Source organism: Perognathus longimembris, chromosome 28 (assembly GCF_023159225.1).
Source record: "Perognathus longimembris pacificus isolate PPM17 chromosome 28, ASM2315922v1, whole genome shotgun sequence".
In the NCBI taxonomy this organism is placed as follows: domain Eukaryota; kingdom Metazoa; phylum Chordata; class Mammalia; order Rodentia; family Heteromyidae; genus Perognathus; species Perognathus longimembris.
The window spans coordinates 16,987,283-17,009,842 of record NC_063188.1 but is presented as its reverse complement, the minus strand read 5'-3'; the positions used below and the strand labels follow the sequence as shown (position 1 = coordinate 17,009,842).

General features: G+C 39.9%; 1 protein-coding gene across 4 annotated transcripts in view; it reads left to right on the top strand.

Moving 5' to 3' along the window:
* The first annotated feature begins 6,789 nt into the window (after positions 1 to 6,789).
* Positions 6,790 to 22,560, top strand: part of Slc25a14 (solute carrier family 25 member 14) — a 24,035-nt gene continuing 8,264 nt past the window's right edge. The window contains exons 1-7 of one of the 4 annotated variants that reach the window (XM_048336392.1): positions 6,876 to 6,939; positions 7,070 to 7,316; positions 13,153 to 13,246; positions 14,316 to 14,463; positions 17,134 to 17,228; positions 19,131 to 19,216; positions 21,862 to 21,957. In XM_048336392.1, the coding sequence (XP_048192349.1) occupies positions 7,242 to 7,316; positions 13,153 to 13,246; positions 14,316 to 14,463; positions 17,134 to 17,228; positions 19,131 to 19,216; positions 21,862 to 21,957 (594 nt within the window). In that variant the 5' untranslated portion in view covers positions 6,876 to 6,939; positions 7,070 to 7,241. The other 3 variants (XM_048336395.1, XM_048336394.1, XM_048336393.1) reach the window with 3 other exon arrangements.

Sequence of the window (22,560 nt, the reverse complement as noted above, 5' to 3'; positions counted from 1 at the left end):
TAATACTGGCCATTTATTTGTGGACTAGTTAAAACGTCAGTGAAGCAAAAGACAAAAAAATACAAATTTAGATTGATTTTAAAATCAACCTCTTTTATTATTCAGTATTCAGATTACATTACAAGTACTTAGAATAAGTTAGATTTTTATTCTTATAGTAACATTGCCTTTTTTTTTTTTTGCCAGTACTGGGGCTTCAACTCTGGGCCTGAGCACTGTCCCTGTGCTTCTTTTTGCTCAAGGCTAGCGCTCTACCACTTGAGCCACAACACCACTTCTGGCTTTTTTGTTTTTCATTTCATTTTTAAATTTTTATTTTTTGTGTTTATGTGGTACCAAAGAATTGAACCCAGGGCCTATGCATGCTACGCAAGCATTCTATCACTAAGAGTCCTTGCACCACTTAAAAAAATAGTTTCTTGGAGATAAGAGTCTCACAGACTTGCCTGTCTTTGAACTGCGATCCTCAGATTTCAGCCTCCTCAGTAGCTAGGATTACACACTGTGAACCACCAGGGCCTGGCTTGTCATGCTCCCTTTAAAGGGCAGTTTTGTTTTGTTTTGTTGCCAGTCCTGGGGCTTGAACTCAGGGCCTGAGCACTGTCCTTGGCTTCTTTTTGCTCAAAGCTAGCACTTTACCACTGAGCCACAGCACCACTTCTGGCTTTCTCTATGTATGTGGTGCTGAGGAATCCAGGGCTTCGTGTATACAAGGCAAGCACTTTACCACTAGGCCATATACCCAGCCCTAAAAGGCAGTTTTTGTAGCTGGCCTGTGGCTCAGACCTGTAATACTAGCTACTCAGGACTCTGAGATCTGAGGATAATGGTTCCAAATCAGACGGAGCAGGAAAGTCCTTGAGTCTTTTACATACAATTAAGCATCAAAAGCATCTGGACGTAGAGCTAAGGCTCAAACACTAGCCTTGAGCAAAAAAGCTGAGGAACAGTGACCAGGTCCTGAGTTCAAGCCCCAGGACCAGCACACAAAAAGTACTTTTTTGTATATTTGACTAATATCCTTTCATATTAAACATTTATATATATATATATATATATTTTTTTTTTGCCAGTCCTGGGCCTTGGACTCAGGGCCTGAGCACTGTCCCTGGGTTCTTCCCGCTCAAGGCTAGCACTCCGCCACTTGAGCTACAGCGCCGCTTCTGGCCGTTTTCTGTATATGTGGTGCTGGGGAATCGAACCTAGGGCCTCGTGTATCCGAGGCAGGCACTCTTGCCGCTAGGCTATATCCCCAGCCCAACATTTATATATTTTGTTTTTCAAAATTAAAAATTAGAAAATTTCTAAATTAAACACTTTTTTGTTAGTATGAAGATTTGAGCCCAGGGTCCCTTATTTGATTTTTTTTTTTAATTTTTTTTTTTTTTTTGGCCAGTCCTGGGCCTTGAACTCGGGGCCTGAGCACTGTCCCTGGCTTCTTCCCGCTCAAGGCTAGCACTCTGCCACTTGAGCCACAGCGCCGCTTCTGGCCGTTTTCTGTATATGTGGTGCTGGGGAATCGAACCTAGGGCCTCGTGTATCCGAGGCAGGCACTCTTGCCACTAGGCTATATCCCCAGCCCAAGGGTCCCTTATTTGGCTTGCTTACTTGACTGAAGTTCTATCTCTGGAGTCCTGCCTCCAGTCTGGTTTTTTATTGGTTATTTCAGAAATGCAGTCTCCCAGACTCTTCTGCCTGGGCTGGCTTTGAACTTCAAACCTCTAGATATCAATCTTTCAGAGTAGCTATTTTACCAGCCAGTGCTGGCTGCGAAGGTCATTTTAAAATTGTCATAAGGAGGTTGTGAGTATTAAGTAGAAAAAACTTTTTAAATTCTTTTGCCGAACATCTGAAAGTTATTGAGAACTCTATAAGCATCCATTTCCATTTTATTTGTGGTTCCTCAAAAATTATGAATCAATTTTGACTTAAAAAATGATGTTACGAATTCTTATGTGTTGAATGTTCCTTGGATAGGCATATGTTTTAAGTTTCAGAGTATGTACTGAACAAAACGATGGGCTTGTTATCATGGTTTAAAGTTATTTTTACTATCCTACATAATATTAATTGGTCATTTTAAAATTTCATTGTTATTATAATAATGTTATTATAATACGGTGATATACAAAGGGGTTACAATAACATAAGTCAGGTAAAGAGTACATTCATTTTTTTTAAGAGTACATTTCTTTTTGGACAATGTCACCCCTTTCTTCACACTATCCCAGTTCTTCCCTCCCATCTCCACACATAAGTTGTTTAATTCCTTTTCAACATAGTGTTTAGTGAGTACCACTGCTGCATTTGTTTATATCTATTGTCATTTTCCTTTTCTTCAAGTTTACCTTATTGTTATTATAGAGGTGATATACACAGGGGTTACATTTACATGCATCAGGTAATAAGTACATTTCTTTCCATACAGTGCCATTTATTCCTTCATTCTCTCCCATTCCCCCCTCCCAGCTCCACCCACCAGTTGCGTAGTTCACTTTTATCCATGTCCAGTTTGCTCCACTGCTACACTTTTTCACCTTTTTCCTCAGATTCTGTACCCTCTCCCCCTTCCCACGAATATGCACATGAATACACCGCACATAAAGTAAAGAAAACAGAATTACATCTGATGTCATTTTTGAAGGGGTGCTTGGAATCAAGCTTAGGACCTTGGAATGTTATGCTCTGCTACTAAGCCATATTATTTTTTGGTGCCACTCCAGGGGTTTGAACCCAGGCCCTGGGCACTGTTCCTGAGCTTTTGTGCTCAAGAATAGTACTCTACAGCTTGAGCTACAGCTCCACTTCTGGCTTTTTTTTGGTAAGAAGTCTATTAAGGATACAATGGTCTTTCTTGCCTGAGCTGGCCTGGAACTATAATCCTCAGACCTCAGCCTCCTGTGTAGCTAAAACTACAGGCAGGAGCCACTCATACCCAGCTTCATTTATCATTTTTTTAAATGAGGAGCAAAGGGTTGTACAAGTCAGGAAAATAAAATTTTGTATAAAAGCTGAAATCATGGGCTGGGAATGTGGCTTATCAGTAGAGTGCATGTCTAGCATGCGTGAAGCCCTGGGTTCCATTCCACAGCACCACATAAACAGAAAAAGCTGGAAGTGGCGATGTGGCTCAAGTGGTAGAGTGCTAGCTTTGAGCAAAAAGCAGCTCAGGGATAGCTCCCAGGCCCTGAGTCCCAAGCCCCAGGACTGGCAAAAAAAAGTTGAAATAATAAAGGTCACTAGTTTGAAAAAAATCTCTTGAAAGTTACTGGAAGAAAACAAGACAACTTATATTCTTATGACAGAATGTAGATCAATAGATGTTTGTTTCTTAAAATTGGGGGGGGGGGGGCGGTGATGGTCCTGGGGCTTGAACCCAGGGCTTAGCAAGTACCCTTGAGCTTTTTTGTTCAAGGCTGGCACTCTAACAGCTTCATTTTTTTTGGTGGTTAATTGTAAATAAGCATCTCAAGGACTTCTCTGTTTGAGCTGGCTTTGAATCGAGCTTCTCAAATCTCAACCCCCTGAGTAGCTAGGATTATAGACATGAGCCAACTGTACCCTGCTAGTTTCTTAGGTTTTATATAGGTAAAGAAAATATTTACCTTCAAGCAATGAAATTTAAGTGAGTTTACGTATGTGAAGCTTAGTAAATGTTAAGTCCATTTATAATATACATTTGTTTCTCTAATTCTAGCATTTAAATATATGTATATATGGTTTTTTTTTTCTGAAATTACCGATCACCTTTAGTTCTCGTGCTTTACCTTATGTAGGCCAGCGTAAGTTTTCAGAGTTCTTTTTCCACATAAGACAAGTCAATCAAACAGAGGTTTATAATCTTTTTGTTTTTTTTTTTTTTGCAAGCAGCTAAAAGGGCGTTTATTTCAGGGTAGCTGGGTCCTCCACACACAGTAAACTGGTGACGCTAAGAGGCCCTTAGCCTAGGGCTTCCAGCTGTTTTACACATTCTTTGGGGAAGGCAGGGACTTGGCATACACCATAGCATCTTTTAACAAATCAACACCCACCGCGGGAAAATTATAAAATAATTCTAAAGCATGTATGGCATATTTGGTGGGAGGTTTATAATCTTAAAAGGAATAAAAGAGCCTCAAGATTTACTCGTTCATCAAGGACTTTACGGCCCTGAAGAAATCATATTTACATTCTCCCGAACCTGTGGTTTGTTGAAAAATTAATTTACCCCATCTCTGCTTTGATCTTCTTGTAAATTATTTCCTGAGACAAGATTTAACTTGTGAGGGCCTCACGGCTAGCCAGCTGTCAGGTCGGGAACTGGCATAGAATTTCAGGTGTCCTGCAAGGGGGGGGGGGGCGCTTCAGACCAAATGCCACCGAGATGCCAGTGTTCCCAGGAAAGAACAGAGCATCAAACAACAAGGAAGCTTAGTTTTGTCTCCAAAGAAGAAAAAGCGCTTTGGGAGAATGCACAATTTTATACTCTAGCACTCCTCTTTGTTACAAAAGGGTATGCTGTGGCTGTTTCAGTTTTATTTCTTTAATCTACAGTAAGGAGGCTGAACATAACCTCAGTGATCTCTCTTTCACACTGCCTAAAAGGATGGAATGTAGGACTTCCACTCTTCAGCAGCTCTTTCTGTCCTGCAAAATACATGCTCCCAGCCAGCCCAGATAGGAAAGTCCATGATACTCCTATTTCCAATTAACCACCAGAAGTGGAGCTGTGGCTCAAGTGGTAGAGCAACTAGCCTGGAGGGGAAAAAAACAAAACAGGGACAGTGCTCAGGCCCTGAGTTCAAGCTCCAGGAACAGCGCGCATGTCACACACACACACACACACACACACACACACACACACACACACACACACGCACAGCACGGTTCCAGACTCTAAGTGAAATGTTTAGTCAACAAAGACCAGAGAATTAATTGTATACTGTATTTGTTTACATGTTACCAGAAAATGTCCAGCTCCTAATTGCCAAATCTGAGAATATATTATCAAGATAGTACAAGGAACTGCAGAAGGAGTCAAGGTGAATTGTCATAAGATCATGTCTATTATTTTTGTGCTGGTACCGGAGCTTGAACTAAGGGCCAGAGAGCTGTCCCGTTTCACTCAGGGGTGGTGCTCTACCACTTAAGCCATTCCAGTTTTCCAGCTTTTTTGTGGTTAATTGGAGATAAAGTCTCACAGACTCTCCTGTTCTGGCTGGCTTCGGACTGCAATCCCCAGAGCTCAGCCTTTTGAGTAGCTAGGATTATAGGTGTGAGGCACAGGCGTCCAGTACTGTTTTTTCTGTTCTCCCCCACCCCCACCCCCAACCCTCTGTCCTAGGGCTGGAATTCAGGGCCTGAGCACTGTCCCTGAGCTCCTTTTGTTTATGGCTACTGCTTTACTGCTTGAGCCACAGCACCACTTCCAGCTTTTTCTGTGATTAATTGGAAATAATCTCCTGGGAGCTGGGCACTAGTGGCTCAGGCCTTGTAATAGTACCTACTCTGGAGGCTGAGATCTGAGGGTCAGGGCTGGAAGGCAGACCTGGAAAAAAAAGTCCCATTGAGACTCTTATCTTGAATTAACAACTCAAAAAGTAGAGGTGACGCTGTGGCTCAAAGTGGTACAGTGCTAGCTTTGAGTAAAAGAGATCAGGAACTGGGTTCAGGTGATGAGTTCAACCTCTAGAAACAGAAAAAGAAAAGAGTCTCACGGACTTTCCTGCCTAGGCTGGCTTTGTACCACGATCTTCAGATCTCAGCCTTCGAAGTAGCTAGGATTACAGGCGTGAACTGCTAGCGCCTGGCTTTTTTGGTCTTTTGGGTTTCCAACTTTCTCTTTCGTTTGGGCACCAATTGGGACCTTTGAGTAAGGGGTCTGTGAATAACTTTTTCAGTCACTAAGGACTGACATTCAATAGGTTCTTAGTTCTTAGGGTTATTGGCTTTACTGATCTTTATTTTCTTTTTCTTTTATTTTTGTTGTTGCCAGTCCTGGGCCTGAGCACTGTCCCTGGCTTCTTTTTTGCTCAAGGCTAGCACTCTTCCACTTGAGCCACAGCACCACTTCTGGCCATTTTCTGTATATGTGGTGCTGGGGAATTTAACCCAGGGCTTCATGTATACAAGGCAATCACTCTTGCACTAGGCCATTTTTCCAGCCCTCTTTATTTTCTTTCAGAGCTCGGTTATCTCACTAGATTCTCCCCACCTCCTATAGTGTTCATTTTCTCATTACAAAAAAAAAAACCCAAAACAAAACTCTTTGGTCTAGTCCCTTAAGCATTCCATCGGTTTTCTTTTTGTTGTTATTTGTCTGCTCAAGTGGGAAGCTCTGCCCTTCACTCCTTTCACCAAGCTCCTCCAGAAGCCCCGCCCTTCGAGTTCACCCCACATTCCTTGAGCCCTAGGGCTCAGTGCAGTAACCCCCCCACCCCCGCACACTTTGCCCCCTCACTCCAGGAACCCAGTCCTAGCTCGTCAAGCCCGTCCCTCACGCACATAGCCCACCGTGCCTGGCCCCACGAGTGACGAGGGCTCAGTCGCTCCCATCTTCTCGCTTTGCATTTTCTGGTCCTTTTCGGTCCAGATGGTGGGTGATGTAGTGATGGGGCTACACACCTTCCTCCCCCCCCCCCCCCCGTGGCGATCACTTTAACTGCTGAACCTACCAAATTCTCACAGATTAGCTCCTTCCTCCTGGCTTCTCTAGGGGAAAATCAAGATGCCCACTCGAAATCTTTGTACCCACAGCATTTTTTACTATTGATGCCCTCACCGCTTATTCGCGCGTTCTTGTTTAGGTTCGGAGGGGGCGGAGCTGAAGTGGCTTGCGCCACCGTTGCCGGGGCGACGCTTCGTTACTTCCGTTGGTTTCAGTACTTCCGGGTTGGCGCTGCGGTGGCGTTTCCGACTGTGGGAACCCTGGCAACCCAGTCGTCCGCCGTGCCGGAACAGGTGAGAGGGAGCTCCTGGACTTCCAGGCTGGGGAGCGGGGCTGGGCCGCGCCAGGCCGCGCGGGGCCGGGCTGGCCTAGTTCCCGGCCTGGGAGGGGCTTAACCGTCCTTTGATCTCTCTCTCCCTTCAGCTGAGTCCCTTCCCTGTCTTTCACTCTTCTGGCATCGGTGGTTTTCCTTCTTCGATTGAGCCCTGCTTCCTCGACCCCCCTGGGAGGCCGCCTCCTTCAGGCGCCTCCCTTCTCTCTACGAACTCGCTCTGACAGCTGAGGAACTGGCAAGATCCTGCTATCCAGAGGGTGAATGGGTATCTTTCCCGGAATAATCCTAATTTTTCTAAGGGTGAAGTTTGCAACGGCGGCCGTGATTGTAAGCGGAGTAAGCAAACACCTCCATTGTATTAGTGTGAGGGATACTGTTGAAAGATGCTCCCCCCTCAGTTTCTACCCTGTCACTCCTGAGGTCGAGGCATTAAAGGCATCGATTAAAATGCAGTTCAGTTACTTGATTGAGAAGGCAGCTATTATTTCCATGAGTTACTTTCTCAGACAAGGTAGACGATGAGACTATTTTCTGTTAGTGGGTCCTTCCCCTCCGCCGGTTAGAGATGCTTAGTCTAGAACATGTTTTCATTTCAGAAGCTATTCTCTAACCTCGCTGCCAACAAACATCTTGTCTATCTTCACACTATCCTAAACCTGCTTCTCTACTTCTCCTGTTAGTGATCTGCTCTTGCTGCAGCCCTAGTAGGCTACCTTAAATTTGATAGATTTCCTCAAGTCCCTTCCCCGTTGTTGTTGTTGTTTAAACCGAAACCCTACAGTATCCCTGGTTTCAAGCTCTTCAGTATAATTCTGTTCCTTTTACTTGCTTCAGCCAACAAATGAATTGTTGATTCCAGTTTTGCCCTTCAATTATTTCTCGGAACAAAACATACTGATGCCCACCTCCACATACTCTGTTTATTCCCACATTTGTGTGTAATTCCTCCTGTCCTCTCCACCACCAGTTTCGTTTACCTGTCTCTATGCAATCATGTTGATTGTCTCTTCATGCTCCTTTTGCTTTACAGTTTGTACTACACAGTTGAGCACTTGGTTCTTATCCAGTGAAGCACCTTGATTTCTTCCACCAGATGATAAGCTCTTTAAAAATAAACTACTACATTTCTCTGCCCAGAAAGATAGGTAAAACAACAAATACTGTCTGGTGTTGGAACATATTTCTGTGATTTTTTAACATGATAATTATAGCACCTTGCAGGTTTGAGTGCTGAATATACCTTCAATAAATAACTGATGGATCCCCATCATTGCCTTCTAAATCTGAGAATCTCTATTTAATACCTATTCTTTCTTAAAGGACAAAGAAATATAGAAAAGCAGCTAGAGTCCCCTGCTAGATATTTGAAGCAGTATAGGGCTGTATAACTTGTATTCTAAGTCATTTTTATTTTTACTTGTTTGCTCATTAAGATCATTAATCAGATCTTCAGAATATATGACTACCATTGAATACAATCTTATGTAGTAAAATACGTAGGGTACTTTATTTCTATTTTAACTTCTGCAGATATGCCTTTTGTCCACATATGGGGTTTGTCCCCACAAAAATCAAAGTAATTTTAAGAGGAATTGAGGTACTTTTCACAAATAATTTTCTGCAACAAAAGTCACAGGTGGATATATAGGCATAGAATATCTGGGGGATCAGGAATGTATTGTGTACAAGGTGTGTAGCATTGGCCAGGTCCAGCAACTTATCTTTCTAAAATTTTCTGTTATCTTTTATATACAGGCTATATGCATAGGTAAAATATATCACACTGGAAAACTAGCTTTTTAAGTGATGTGTGCTTGGTTCTATTATTGGGTTTATAAAAGGTATTGTGAGGTATGTTGTCTACCTTCAGGGATCTTAACTTTTTTTTAAAGAGGAAATAATATGAGACAACTATAAGATAAACCACATCTTGGTCATTTTTATGCCTGGATTTAAGATAAAGAAGAGATGATGGTTCAAAAAATTATACAATTTTAGAATTTACATGTACACAGATTTATGTAAAAGACTCACAGGTATCTTCTGACAGCTTAATGATTCAATAGCATGATTTGGCTCTCTGAAAAGCAACTGTAGTTTTCACCTGTAGTAACTAAAGTAAAATATATAGGACTAGAAACATGATCAGGAATATTTAGCTTGATAAAGATAAGGTGTAAGAGAATGTGATAGCTATTTTTATATATTTGAAGGACTCACCTAAGGAAATCAAATCTCTTTGTTCAATATTGCCTTTGTTCTAATGTAAGTAAAGATTGCATAAAATCAGACCAAATCAACGACAATACACGATTTATTCCAAAGGTTCTTTTCTAAAACTGGAGGAAAGCATATTTTAGTATTAGATATAGATGGGGACATGGTGGTAGGTACCATATCAATCCCCAAGTTTGGATTTCATGAGCCAGGAAAATGTAAATGAAAGTATGGGTAGGGGCCAAAAATGTAGGGTAGTCAAGGGTACTTTATCACGAAAAGACATTAAACAAAACTGACTACTGACTACTGACGACTTTCATCATTTCATACAAGAAAGGTTATTTTTCAGTGCTTCAGGAGTAAGTAAAAATGTTAAATTCAGTTACATGAAAAGGAGTCAGACTTTTTTTCATATCATGTCAGAATTGTGAAAACTTCAGTAGGGAACCCCTAGGCTAACTGACCTAAGATTGAGTGACTGATAGTGATTGATTTTTCTATTTATTGCTATGACTCTTACTTTCCTTTTACTAATTAATCATTGCCCTTTATCCCTGAGCCTTATCTAAATGCTGGGTACAGGTACTAAAAGTTCTCATAGAGGTATTCTCTGTGACAAGAAGAGATGAAAGAGGACAGAAACTGTGAAGAGAATGTTTTGGGAAGAAGCATAGTGGCCATGAGAAACCTTTAAGATTATTTGGGTGAATCTCTAAATTTGTTTATTGGAAACTATTGTTTTCCATAAACTCAAGGAGGGAGTATGTTATGATCCTGCTTTTCCATACTTACTTGCTAATCACATATGTTAAACTTTACTTCAGTTCTCATCGTAAACTAGGCATAGCCAATCATGTTGATAAGGTTGTATTTAGTATTAAAACTTATTTTAAGCTGCACTTGATATTTGAACTATCCCTTCTAATTTTTCATTTTAGATTTTTTGTGTGTGCTAGTTGTAGGGCGTGAACTCAGGGCCTGGACAATGTCCCTGAGCTTTTTTGCTCAAAGCTAGCACTCTACCAGTTGAGCCAAAGCTCCATTTCCAGCTTTTTTGGGAGGAGTGGGGGTGGTTAATTGGAGATAAGAGACTCAATAATTTTTTTGCCTGGGCTGGTTTAGAGCCACAGTCCTTAGATCTCAGCCCACTGAATAGAATGGATTGCAGGCATGAGCCACTAGCACCAGCTTAGAATTTTCTCAATAACTTTCCTCCACTAGGACTATCTGTTCTACACTCTTACCTACTGTATATAAAAATGTTTCCATAATTATTACTGTGGCTTGCAACTGAAGCATTTATCCGCAGAATTGCCATGTTCGCAGGAGAATTATTGATTGCTTACATACAGAGAATTTCTTACATAGAATTTATTTATTTATTTATTTATTTAGCCAGTCCTGGGGCTTGAACTCAGGGCCTTAGCACTGTCCCTGGCTTCTTTTTGCTCAAGGCTTAGCACTGTGCCACTTGAGCCACAGACCCACTTCCAGCTTTTTCTGTTTATTTAGTGCTGAGGAATTGAACCCAGGGCTTCATGCGTGCTAGGCAAGTACTCTACCACTAAGCCACATTCCCAGCCCCAGAATTTCTTTTTGTTGTTCTTGGTTGTGGGGCTTGAACTCAGGGCCTGGGTACTTTCCCTGAGCAATTTTGCTCAAGGCTAGTGCTCTACCACTTAAAGCCACAGCTCCATTTCCTGTTTCTGAGTGGTTAATTTGAGATAAGAATCTCTTGGGGACTTTTCTTCCCAGGCTGGCTGTGAACTGCAATCCTCAGATCTCAGCCTCCTGAGTAGCTAGGATTGCAGGTGTGAGCCACCAGTGCCTGGTACTTATGTACAATTTTTTAGACAGAAACAAATCAAACCTTTCTTTACTCTAAAAAGAGACTTTGATTCAAAGGTACTAACTCCAGATTGCAAATGAGGGAGATGGACAGCAAGTACTATCTATTAAAGTGAAATTTTAATTTAAATAAATTTAAAAATGAGAGTTTTAGAAATATAACTTATGGTAAATAGCTAGACATTATTGAGTTTATGCCATTTGTTTAATTTTCACAAAAAATTATGGTATAGTTTTTATTATTTTCTTTTGTTTTTATGTGCCAGTGGTGGGGTTTGAAGTCAGGGCCTGGGCACTGTCTCTTAGATTTTTCACTCTCATGGATTTTCCTACCTGGGTGGCTTTGAACCATAATCCACAGATCTCAGTCTCCTGAGAAGTTAAGATTATGACACCAGTGTACCTGGCCATGTTATTCCCATTTTATACTGCAGAAAATAGAGGAATAGAGAGGTTGGATAACTCACTGAGGGTCACAGAAGTAATAAGTAGTTTTTACTAGTAATCAGGATTTGAATCTGGAGCCAGTTTTTGGTGTTTTTTTTTGTTTTGTTTTGTTTTTTGCCAGTCTTCGGGCTTAAACTTAGTGCCTGCACACTCTACCACTTGAGCCACAAGCCACTTTTGGCTTTTTCTGTTTATATGATGCTGGGGAATCGAACCCAGGACTTCATGAATGCTAGGCAAGCATTCTACCACAAAGCCACATCCCCAGCACTGGAGCCAGGGTTTTTATTTAGGTAATCTGACTTCAGAGTGTTTCTTCCTGACTATAAATCACTTGAAGTAGCTTTTAAAATTCAAAAGTCTGCATAGTGTAAAGCTCCCCTAAAAAGGAAAATCTAAAGGAAATCTAAGAAAAGACAGCTTGTATATAAACCAGGATTTATCAGGTCATACCTAAAGCAGTAATTCTTTTATTGCCAGTCCTGGGGCTTAAACTCAGGGCCTTGAACACTGTCCCTGAGCTTCTTTTTGCTCAAGGCTAGCACTCTACCACATCAGCCACAGTGCTACTTCTGGCTTTTTCTATATATGTGATGCTGAGGAATCGAACCCAGGACTTCATGTATGTGAGGAAAGCACTCTACCGCTAGGCCACATTCCCAGCCCCCCTAAAGCAGTAGTTCTTAAGGGTGAAAGTATCAGCATTCTTTGAAAGTTACAAATTCTTAGGGCCAGATCTAGATCACCAATAAGAAACTCTAGAAAAGTAGCCCAACAGTCCATATTTTAATATTTCTTGTAGATGATTCTGGAGCATGCTAAAATTTGAAAAAAAATCCCCAACACTTCTGTAGAAACTAGTTATAGAAAAACAAATCTGAGGCAGGAGCTCAAAGTGGCAGGAAAAGAGAACAGTGGAAAACGATTAAGGATGACTGATTTAAAAGAGTGGTATAGAAAAAGAGCTGGGAACAGAATACATTATTAAGCAACTAGAGTATTAAAGAATAATATTATTTGTATGTTTTAAAAGGCTAAGGGCGAGGAAAAAGATGTGATTTAAGTGCGTGAGAGAAGAGATATATAATCCATATTGCTGTGATTCCTCTGGGGGCCAGAAGAACATCAAAAAAGGTACTTAGTTTAGCCTGGAACTAGACTAGCTGGTTATGTATAACTAGACATGGTCTCAGAACTCAAGCCCTGAAGATTACTGGACAGAAGAAAGGGCTTAAGAACATTACAAGATGGTAATGTGAGTCTGTTCTTTGTATCTGAATCAAGCTAACTGAATACCACAAACTGCTTTTATGAGATGCCTCAGCCTATATAATTGTTTGAGTATGCTGGATGAAGTAAAGCCTCTTTTTGTAGGGGGTGGGGGGGGGAAGGATATACTATAGGAACTAGAGAAAGTGAAGAAGGGTACACGTTCTTCTTTGAATAAATCACCAACCTATCCTCCATGGAGTTGATTTAAAGAGCACATTCATGATCATTTAGCACAGGATACCCCCATTTTTGTGTCACTCTACTTGATAGGGTTTATCCTACACATTTGCTTTATCTGCCAGTTTTATGTATCTAAATTATATGATCAAATGCTAACAAATGCTTTTCAATCTTGTTCCTTGTTCTGATTTGTGTTTATTTTTAGTATCAGAAAAGTTCTACTGTAAGCCATGAGATGTCTGGTCTGAATTGGAAACCCTTTGTATATGGCGGCCTTGCCTCTATTGTTGCTGAGTTTGGTAAGACTGTAAAAATGATGAAAAATCTGTTATAGATGATGCTATAAGGTGATAGTTATTTTTTGGTGAAAACTAAAGATAAGTAAAATTTCCCTCTGCTTTAAAAACTGGTGTCTCAAAGCCATCAACTAACATTTCTGAGAAAGCACTACTAAATGCATAATAAATGAAGTTGAGAAAAGTCAATCGTTAGAAACTCTTTTGATAGTTTAGTAATTTGCTAGTTTGGTAGGCTTAATAAATGAAAATGTAGGAATCTTTGCTGTCTTCCTGTACTAATTGTCTTCCTTTTATGCTAAGTTGCTTATAACTTTGTTGGTAAGTTTTATTTGAAAACAGGCTTCTTATGTTCAAAGTTCTGCCTTGTTTTAGAAGAAAACTGACAAAATTGAGCAAGAGTATTCTCTATATGATCCTAATTTTGAAATATTTTTAGATTGTGACTTTATTTTACATTTTACAGAAATTTTTATTTCCTGGACTATTCATAAGTGACTGGACTCTATCAATCTTTATTGACCTTTTTGGTATATGTTCTGACCTTGTGATATCCAGCTATATATTCACCTTGTCAGTTTTGGATCTTGAAATACTACTTTATGTGTCATAATGGTGGATATATTGTACTGCCCAGGGCATATCATTTTACCACATATATCTCTTGTCCTTTGACAGTGATGTTCTAGGAGAGGTCTTTTGTATGTTACAGGATGCACTGTTATTTTGTTTGTGTGCTGTGTGCTTGCTGGTCCTAGGGCTTGAAATCAGAGCCTGGGAATTGTCCCTGAGCTTTTGTGCCCAATGATAGTATTGCACCACTTGAGCCAGAGCTCCACTTCTGGCTTTTTGGTAGTTTCGTTGGAAAAAATTGTCCCACAGACTTTACTGCCTTGGCTGGCTTGGAACCTCGATCCTTAGTTCTTAGCCTCCTGAGTTGCTAGGATTACAGGCATGAGCCACTAGTGCTCAACTTCTACTATGTTTTCAGATATTATTTTTCCCATAAATTTAGCCAAGACCTACTTGTGACTCTTTAGAAATACTTATAAGTGAGTGTGTTCTTTTATAGGAACTTTTCCTGTGGACCTTACCAAAACACGGCTTCAAGTCCAAGGCCAAAGCATCGATGTTCGATTCAAAGAGATAAAATATAGAGGGATGTTTCATGCCCTCTTTCGAATCTATAAGGAAGAGGGTATCTTGGCTCTGTATTCAGGGTAAGACTGGATTCTTTCCTTCCATCATGAACAGAAATGCATTTTAAAGAGGCCATATATATCAACTATATCATAGTTTATGCCCTTTGTATTTATCATTTCAACTTGTAATTCCACATTAGTGGGCCAGTTTTTATTTCACCTGCCTGAAAGTCTTGGGTTTGACTTTTGAGTTTGTCTGGATTTAAGTGATAAATATTAAAATGGATATATCCTTATAGCATAGGCTTTCACCAGGTTTCTTGAAACTCATCAGTGATCATTGTTGAAATCAGCACCGATTAACAATATGTTCTTGTGTTACTTTTTCCTGTTGACAAATGCTGACTTCCTTTAACAGTTTCTTCTAAAGAAATATTATTCTGAGCTAGGCACTGGTGCTTATGCCTGTAATCCTAGCTACTCAGGAGGCTGAGATCTGAGGATTGCAGTTTGAAACCAGCCTGGGCAGGAAAGTTCATGAGACTCTTATCTCCAATTAACCATCAGAAAATTGGAAGTGGCACTGTGGGTCAGGTGGTAGAGTGCTAGCCTTGAGTGAAAAAGCAAAAAAGCTCAGGTAGCTCAGAGAGACAAATGGTGCATTTTCCCCTCTCATATACAGAAACTAGATCTAAAATATATCAGGACATGATATATTAGACAGTACTCTAGGAATTCACAATGAGACCAAAGGAGGATACTCTTAGGGGAGGAACACAAAGGCACAATGCCTATGTGCCTCTGATCATATAATAGTCATTGAAATGAACTCCAGGGAATAGAAACAAGTGTTTTTTTCTATGTTGTTGTTTCTGTTTTCTTTTCTTTTTATCTTGTTTGTTCATTTATCTGTCTTTTTGGAGGTAAGGCGGGGGACACAGAAATGGAGGGACTAAGGATGAACAAATATAGCAGTGGTACTTACTAGACACTGTGTTGAAAATGAGCTGTACAACTTGTGGGTAGGCATGGGAGGGAAGAACTGGGAGAGAGCGAGGGAAGGGTGACACTGTCCAAAAAGAAATGCATTCTTTACTTGATTTTTGTAATTGCAACCCATCTGTACGTCACATTTTAATAACAATTAAAAAATTTCAGGGACAATTCCCAGGCCCTGAGTCCCAGGACTGGCACATACACACAAAAACAAATACTATTCTGGCAATGTATACAGAAATGCAGAGTGATAGAGAGGAAGAACCATCTTTTGTGGTCTATTGCCAATTTCCTAGGTCATAATTTAGGCTACCAGTTTTTTTTTTTGCCATTCTTGGGGCTTGAACTCAGGGCCTGAGCACTGTCCCTGGCTTCCTTTTGCTCAAGGCTAGCACTCTACCACTTGAGACACAGCGCCACTTCCAGCTTCTTCTGTTTATGTGGTACTGAGGAATCGAACCCAGGGCAGGGCTTCATGCATGCTAGGCAAGCACTCTACGTCTAAGCCACATTCCCAGCCATAGGCTACCAGTTTTGCTCACAAAATGGAAATCATTCTATCAGTAACCTCTATTATTTAAAAGATAATTTTCTTAGAGAAAAATAATCATCATCTTGACACAAATGACTGATGGATCATGTGTTTTTACCTTGTTTTTTCATCAGAATGAATATTTCCCTTGTAGAAAGCAGTAGAATCATAAACATGCATATTTAGGCATATATTTTTAATCCTTGTCTTTCTATGTGTATACCTCCTAAAATATAGCTTTGCAATATGGAGGAATCTCAAAGAAGGTATGAGAACAATTCCAGTTTATGAGCAGAACTGAAATAGATTGCAATCTTGGTTCCAGTATCTCTTTGTTGATAAGAATAAAGTTGTATTTGCAACTGTTAGAGGTTGATTTTTTTTCTCAATATGGGAGATGGGTAATGGTGTATATGTCATTCTGTACATTACTAAATTCATTTTGCTAATCTTTTTTGTGTTGATATTGGGACTTGAACTTGAATGAATTTTAATTTTCAAGTCTATGCATTTAAAAAGTCTTTTGAGGGCTGGGGATATGGCCTAGTGGCAAGAGTGCTTGCCTCGTAATACATGAGGCCCTGGGTTCAATTCCCCAGCACCACATATACAGAAAAACGGCCAGAAGTGGCACTGTGGCTCAAGTGGCAGAGTGCTAGCCTTGAGCAAGAAGAAGCCAGGGACAGTGCTCAGGCCCTGAGTCCAAGCCCCAGGACTGGCCAAAAAAAATTAAATAAAATAAAAATAAATAAATAAATAAAACGTCTTTTGAGGGGCTGGGAATATGGCCTAGTGGCAAGAGTGCATGAAGCCTTGGGTTCGATTCCCCAGCACCACATATAGAGAAAACAGCCAGAAGTGGCATTGTGGCTCAAATGGCAGAGTGCTAGCCTTGAGCAAAAAGAAGCCAGGGCCAGTACTCAGGCCCTGAGTCCAAGGCGCAGGACTGGGGGGAAAAATTCTTTGAGGTTTTATCTGAGCATTTTCCATATTGATTTCTAGTTTGCTTCCATTATGGGCCAACAAGTACATGCTATAATTTCAAGTTTTTGTTAATATATTGTGTTTTTTACCCTACATATGTACTTTCTTGATCAGTGTTTCAAAACTTCATATTCTCTTGTTACTGGATGGGTAAAAGAAGTGAATAGGTTATCTAATTGGCAGATAAATGTCAAGTAAAGTTAACTTTCCTGTTTTTCTCTTTTTTGGGGAGGCAGAATTGCTCCTGCGTTACTAAGACAGGCATCATATGGAACCATTAAAATTGGGATTTATCAAAGCTTGAAGCGGTTGTTTGTGGAACGTTTGGAAGGTAGGTATCTTTAGTTCAAAGGGATCATGCTTAATGTGAAGTGCTTATCACATGATGCCTGAGAATGGAGGGCAGTCACTGTAAATAAAGATCATGTGAGCTTGTATTTGACTTGGGATAAATCTTTGCAGAGATGATGTGTAGGTTAGAGGGACCTTCCTCCAATTTGTCTTTTTCCTAACAATAAAAAAGGCTTCTGGTCAGCCCTGAAGCATGGAACAATCATATCCAGGTAAATTAATGGTATCCTCATTAGTATGAGGACATTTACCTATAAAGCATTTTGTAGTTGCCAATTTTGATCAACTTTTGTTAGGTCGATTACGTTTAGGATATCATGTTCTAGATTGCAATGTACTTATGGCCCTGGTATACACGCAGCATTGTTATATATCTCTCCATTAGCTGCTGCAGCACTTTAAGCCTGTTACTTACTCAATGGTTGTTTTGCCATAGGCCTGGGACTGTTGGATGGTTGGGAACAGCTGGAGAGCCTTTCGGTTAGTAATGCCCTTCAATCACTTTATTATCCTAAATAAGCTTTATCTAGAGCTCCTTCTTTGGGGATCCCAAAGGATTCCCTTTCACCTCTTTCTCAAATAATTTCCTTTTGTAGACTTTTTTCTTGGGTTTACTAAGTTTCTGTATGCAGGCTCTTTATGGTGGGGTGATGAAGAAAACTGAATTTTCTTTGTATAACAATGTTCCCTGTGGTTTCTGTGGGTTTTGTTTTCTAGCTGATGGGATTTAGTTCTAAATTACTGCTTCTTTTTGCTGAGGGTATTAGCTTAGAGGTAGAATGCTTGCCTAGCTTTTGTAAGATCTTGCTTTTGCTCCTGTGTTGCAAGTGTTTCTCAGGTTCTCAGACTCAAAAAGGAAACAGAAAGATGCCAGACAAGGTGGACATGGAGTTCATGTTTATTGCCAGACTCTCTGTCCATTGGAATCATCACTAGCAGTACCAATAGCAGTGGCCCATTGTGTAATCACACACTTTTCTTTAGCCAAACCCAGCATAGACAGTCTCTCCACAGCAGCACAGCTTCATTCTGTTCATGGGTTCACATCTGTTCCCCAGTGGCAGCACCCTTCATACCTTGTCTTCCAGTGGCAACACACTGTCCAACAGGTTTACCTGTTCATACCCTCTCTAGACAAAAGTAGCATTTGGCTAAAGATGGTCATTTATACACACCCAGTCTCAAGGCCACAGAGTTACCTAAGATAGCGCATGCATACAGAGCTGACACTTACATCAATATGCTGAAACCATCTGAATCTCAGTTTGGGGGATGTATAGGCCCAAAGACTTCAAGAAGTTAGAGATGAGAAAGCCTGACTGACTCCATTTACCCTACAGCTCTCCAAATCTAGAAAAATAAATACTGTATTTTCTTTTTCAAACATTTGGCTACCGGAGTCTTCTGTAAATAAATAGAGGCTAATAGATATCTAAGGTCAGCCAAATTAATATTTATATACCTTTTCAGCTTGGCATTAGATTTTATCTTATAATATTTAGTTCCAGAGCCTTAACAGTTGGTGGTTATATGTGAAAATGCTTTAAAAATGACAACAACAGATATTATCTGTTTGAAGTGATTGAAGGGGAATTACCACATTCTGAATTCCTACAGTATATTGACAGTTATATAGAATAGAATATGTTCCATTGCCCTTTAGTAATAACATTTTTAGAAATTATTTATATTTTGTAATTTTTAGCTATTTTGTATTGAGTTGGCATCTAGCTATCCTGAAGTTTCTTTTCTTTCATTATCACTGTAGTTTATTTCTAAAGTCATCTCTCTGACCCAGGTTCCCTTTCCCTAATATCTCGGTGTTCTCCTTGCAGACATTAGTGCCTAATAAAAGCATATATTTTTAAAATCTTTTTAACAGATGAAACTCTTCTAATTAATATGATCTGTGGTGTAGTGTCAGGAGTGATATCTTCCACTATAGCCAATCCCACCGATGTTCTAAAGGTAAGAGAGATGGATGTGTGCAGAATGATTTGAAGAGAATACAACCTTCAAGTAAGATTTCCACTCTGCATTGACAGCTATTTAAAACCTTGGGTATAGGGGCTGGGGATATGGCCTAGTGGCAAGAGAGCTCGCCTCGTATACATGAGGCCCTGGGTTCGATTCCCCAGCACCACATATACAGAAAACGGCCAGAAGTGGTGCTGTGGCTCAAGTGGCAGAGTGCTAGCCTTGAGCAAAAGGAAGACAGGGACAGTGCTCAGGCCCTGAGTCCAAGCCCCAGGACTGGCCAAAAAAACAAACAAACAAACAAACAAAAAAACCTTGGGTATAAATGGGAGCTGGTAATCACACCTGTAATCCTAGCTATGTAGGAGGCTGAGATCTGAGGATCACAATTCAAAGCCAGCTGGGGCAGAAAAAGCTCTGAGACTCTTATCCCCATAAACTACTCAGAAGAAGCTGGAAGTGGTATTGTAAATCATGTTGTAGCCTTGAACAAAGATGCTCAGGAATATAGAGCCCAGTCCCAGAGTTCAAGCCCCAAGACCAGCAAATAACAACAAAAAAGGTATTTTTTGTAAATGTAACCCCTCTGTATATCACCTTTATAATAACAATAACACAAATTTTTAAATGGTATGTTTTGGGCTGTATTAAGATAATCTGAATTGAGAAACAGCACTATGAATTACCTGTGCTGACTTGTTAATGGGGCTTGAACTCAGGGCCCAGGTGCTGTCTCTGAGCTTCTTTTGCTCAAGGTTAGCACTCTACCAGAGTCACAGCACCACTTCCAGCTTTTTCTGTGTATCTGGTACTGAGGAATCGAACCTAGGTCTTCATGCATGCGAGGCAAGCACATTACCACTAAGTCACATTCCCAGACCCCATGTGGCCTCCATTTTTATCTTTGGCAGTTTAAATTTTTGTGTAGGTTTTGATAAACAATTTTACGAGGCAAGCACTCTTGCCACTAGGCCATATTCCCAGCCCTGATAAACAATTTTAAATGTATATAAAATAGAGAAAAACCTAGTACAGTGAACATTTTTGCATCACCTAGAGTTTCTTGCCTTACTTTAGTTCTAGTCCTGTTCAAGAATCACTTTCTTGAAGAAATCTACTTATTGTAGGGTAGTTTTGCTTTGTCCTTGAAATAGTTTACATCTTGATTTATTTGGATTAAGGGTTTTTGTGTCACAAACTCAAGACCTGGGAGCTGTCCAAAAACTCAGGACCTGGGTGCTATCTCTGAGCTTTTTTTGCGCAAGGTATGCATTCTACCACTTGAGCCTCAGCTTTTTGGTGCTAAAGTGAAGATAAAAGTCTCACAGACTTTCCTGAGGCTAGTTTTGCTTTGAAATGTGATCCTCAGAGTTGAGTTCTGAGTAGCTAGGATTACAGGTGTGAGCCACTGGAGCCTGGCTTATATTAAGCTTTTTATTTCAAAACTACTACTACTACTGGTACTAGTTGACTTTCTGTATAAAAGCATGCTACTGTTAAAGAATTGAGCAAAGTCATTTATTGAAACTTAAAACTCTCTACATCAGACCTATATGTGGACTACTGGTATTTAGTGAGACTTTGTATATGGAGTCTGTGGGAAATTGTATCTAATCTTTTACATGGCTATTTAATGCTGTCTTTACTTTCTTGAAGCTCCCAAACTTTTTTTATTTAGAAGTATTTATTGAAGGATTGTTTTATTTTAGACACTACTCCATAGTGCTAGAGAACTTGAAACAAAAAGCAAAACAAACTAATCACACAACCAGAACTACATTTGTGATACAATGAGTTCAAAATCTTAGGCAAGCTCCCAAACTTTTAAGAAACAGAACTCAAGTGTAAGGTCTTTTAAACATAAAATGATATTTTAACACTTTTTTTGCTGGTCCTGTGGCTTGATCACTGGGCCTGGACATTGTCCCTGAGCTTCATTGGCTCAAAACTAGTGCTCTAACCACTTGAGCCACAGTGCCAATTCTGGCTTTTTCTGAGTAGTTTACTGGACATAAGAGTCTCATGGAATTCTTTGCCCAGGCTGGCTTCAAACTGCCCAATTGCAGCATCATCATTTAGATATAAACCACTGTTAATATTTGGATATATATATATTCATCTAGTCTTCTTTCTGTGTTTATAGGTACTTTAACACTATCTTTAATAAGAATTATGTGTAAATCTTCCTTTGTAACTCTTTTTTTGCCAGTCCTGGGGCTTGAACTCAAGCATTGGGCACTGTCCCTGAGCTTTTGCTTGAGGCTAGCATTCTACCACTTGAGCCACAGCACCACTTCTAGCTATTTTTTGATGGTTAATTGAGGTAAGAGTCTCAAAGACTTCCCTGCCCTAGGCTAGCTTTGCACTGTGATCCTCATATTTCAGCCTCCTAAGTAGCTAGAATTATAGATGTGAGCCACTGGCATCCAGCTTAATAACAATAATCTCTAAAATATTCTTTGATAGAAATTACATTATTGTATATAAAACATGTCAGTTCACCTCATTAATTGGATCATAACAGCAGAGATTTTTTGAGATCTCCCAAATACTTTTGTTTAGTTTTAAGTAACTAGTAACACATCTCATTTTGGTTATCTCTGTCAAAATAAAATGTTTACTTCTTGCATGTTTAGATTCGAATGCAGGCACAAGGCAATCTCTTCCAAGGAAGCATGATTGGCAGTTTCATTGATATATACCAGCAAGAAGGCACCAGGGGTCTGTGGAGAGTGAGTATTATTTTTCTGGTATTATATAATCTCAAAGATCTTGAAAAGAATATTTTTATATAAAGCCAAATAATGGTGATTTATAACACCCTGTAAAATGTAAGAAAATCCTTATCACCTGTAAAAGGACCAAACTTTACAATTGGTCTTTGCTCCTGCTTTAATGTCTCAAGATTGTATATTTGGGAAAATTGACAACATTGAAATTGCTATTTTGATTTGTTCAAATTTACAGCAGATTTATTCTTCAGTATAGTTTTCGCCAGTTTTGTATTAAACCCAGCATTTTTTGATCTGTGATGCTCACTGTAGTGCTTATGTTCAAAGTTATCTATTTACTTATTTACTTTTGGTGGTTCTCAAGGCCTTGCATTGTTACACTTGCTAGGCCAGTGCTTTACCACTTGAGCTATGTCCTGAGCCCTATAAAGTTGTTATCTATACCAATGTTTTTCACTTTATAAAAAGAAAATGATGCCAGACAATGGCTCTATCTTGCTAGTAATCCTAGCTATTCAGAAGGCCAAGATCTGAGAATCATGGTTTGAAGCCAGTCAGGGCAGAAAAATCTGAGATTTTTACCTCATATTAATTAGCAAAAAG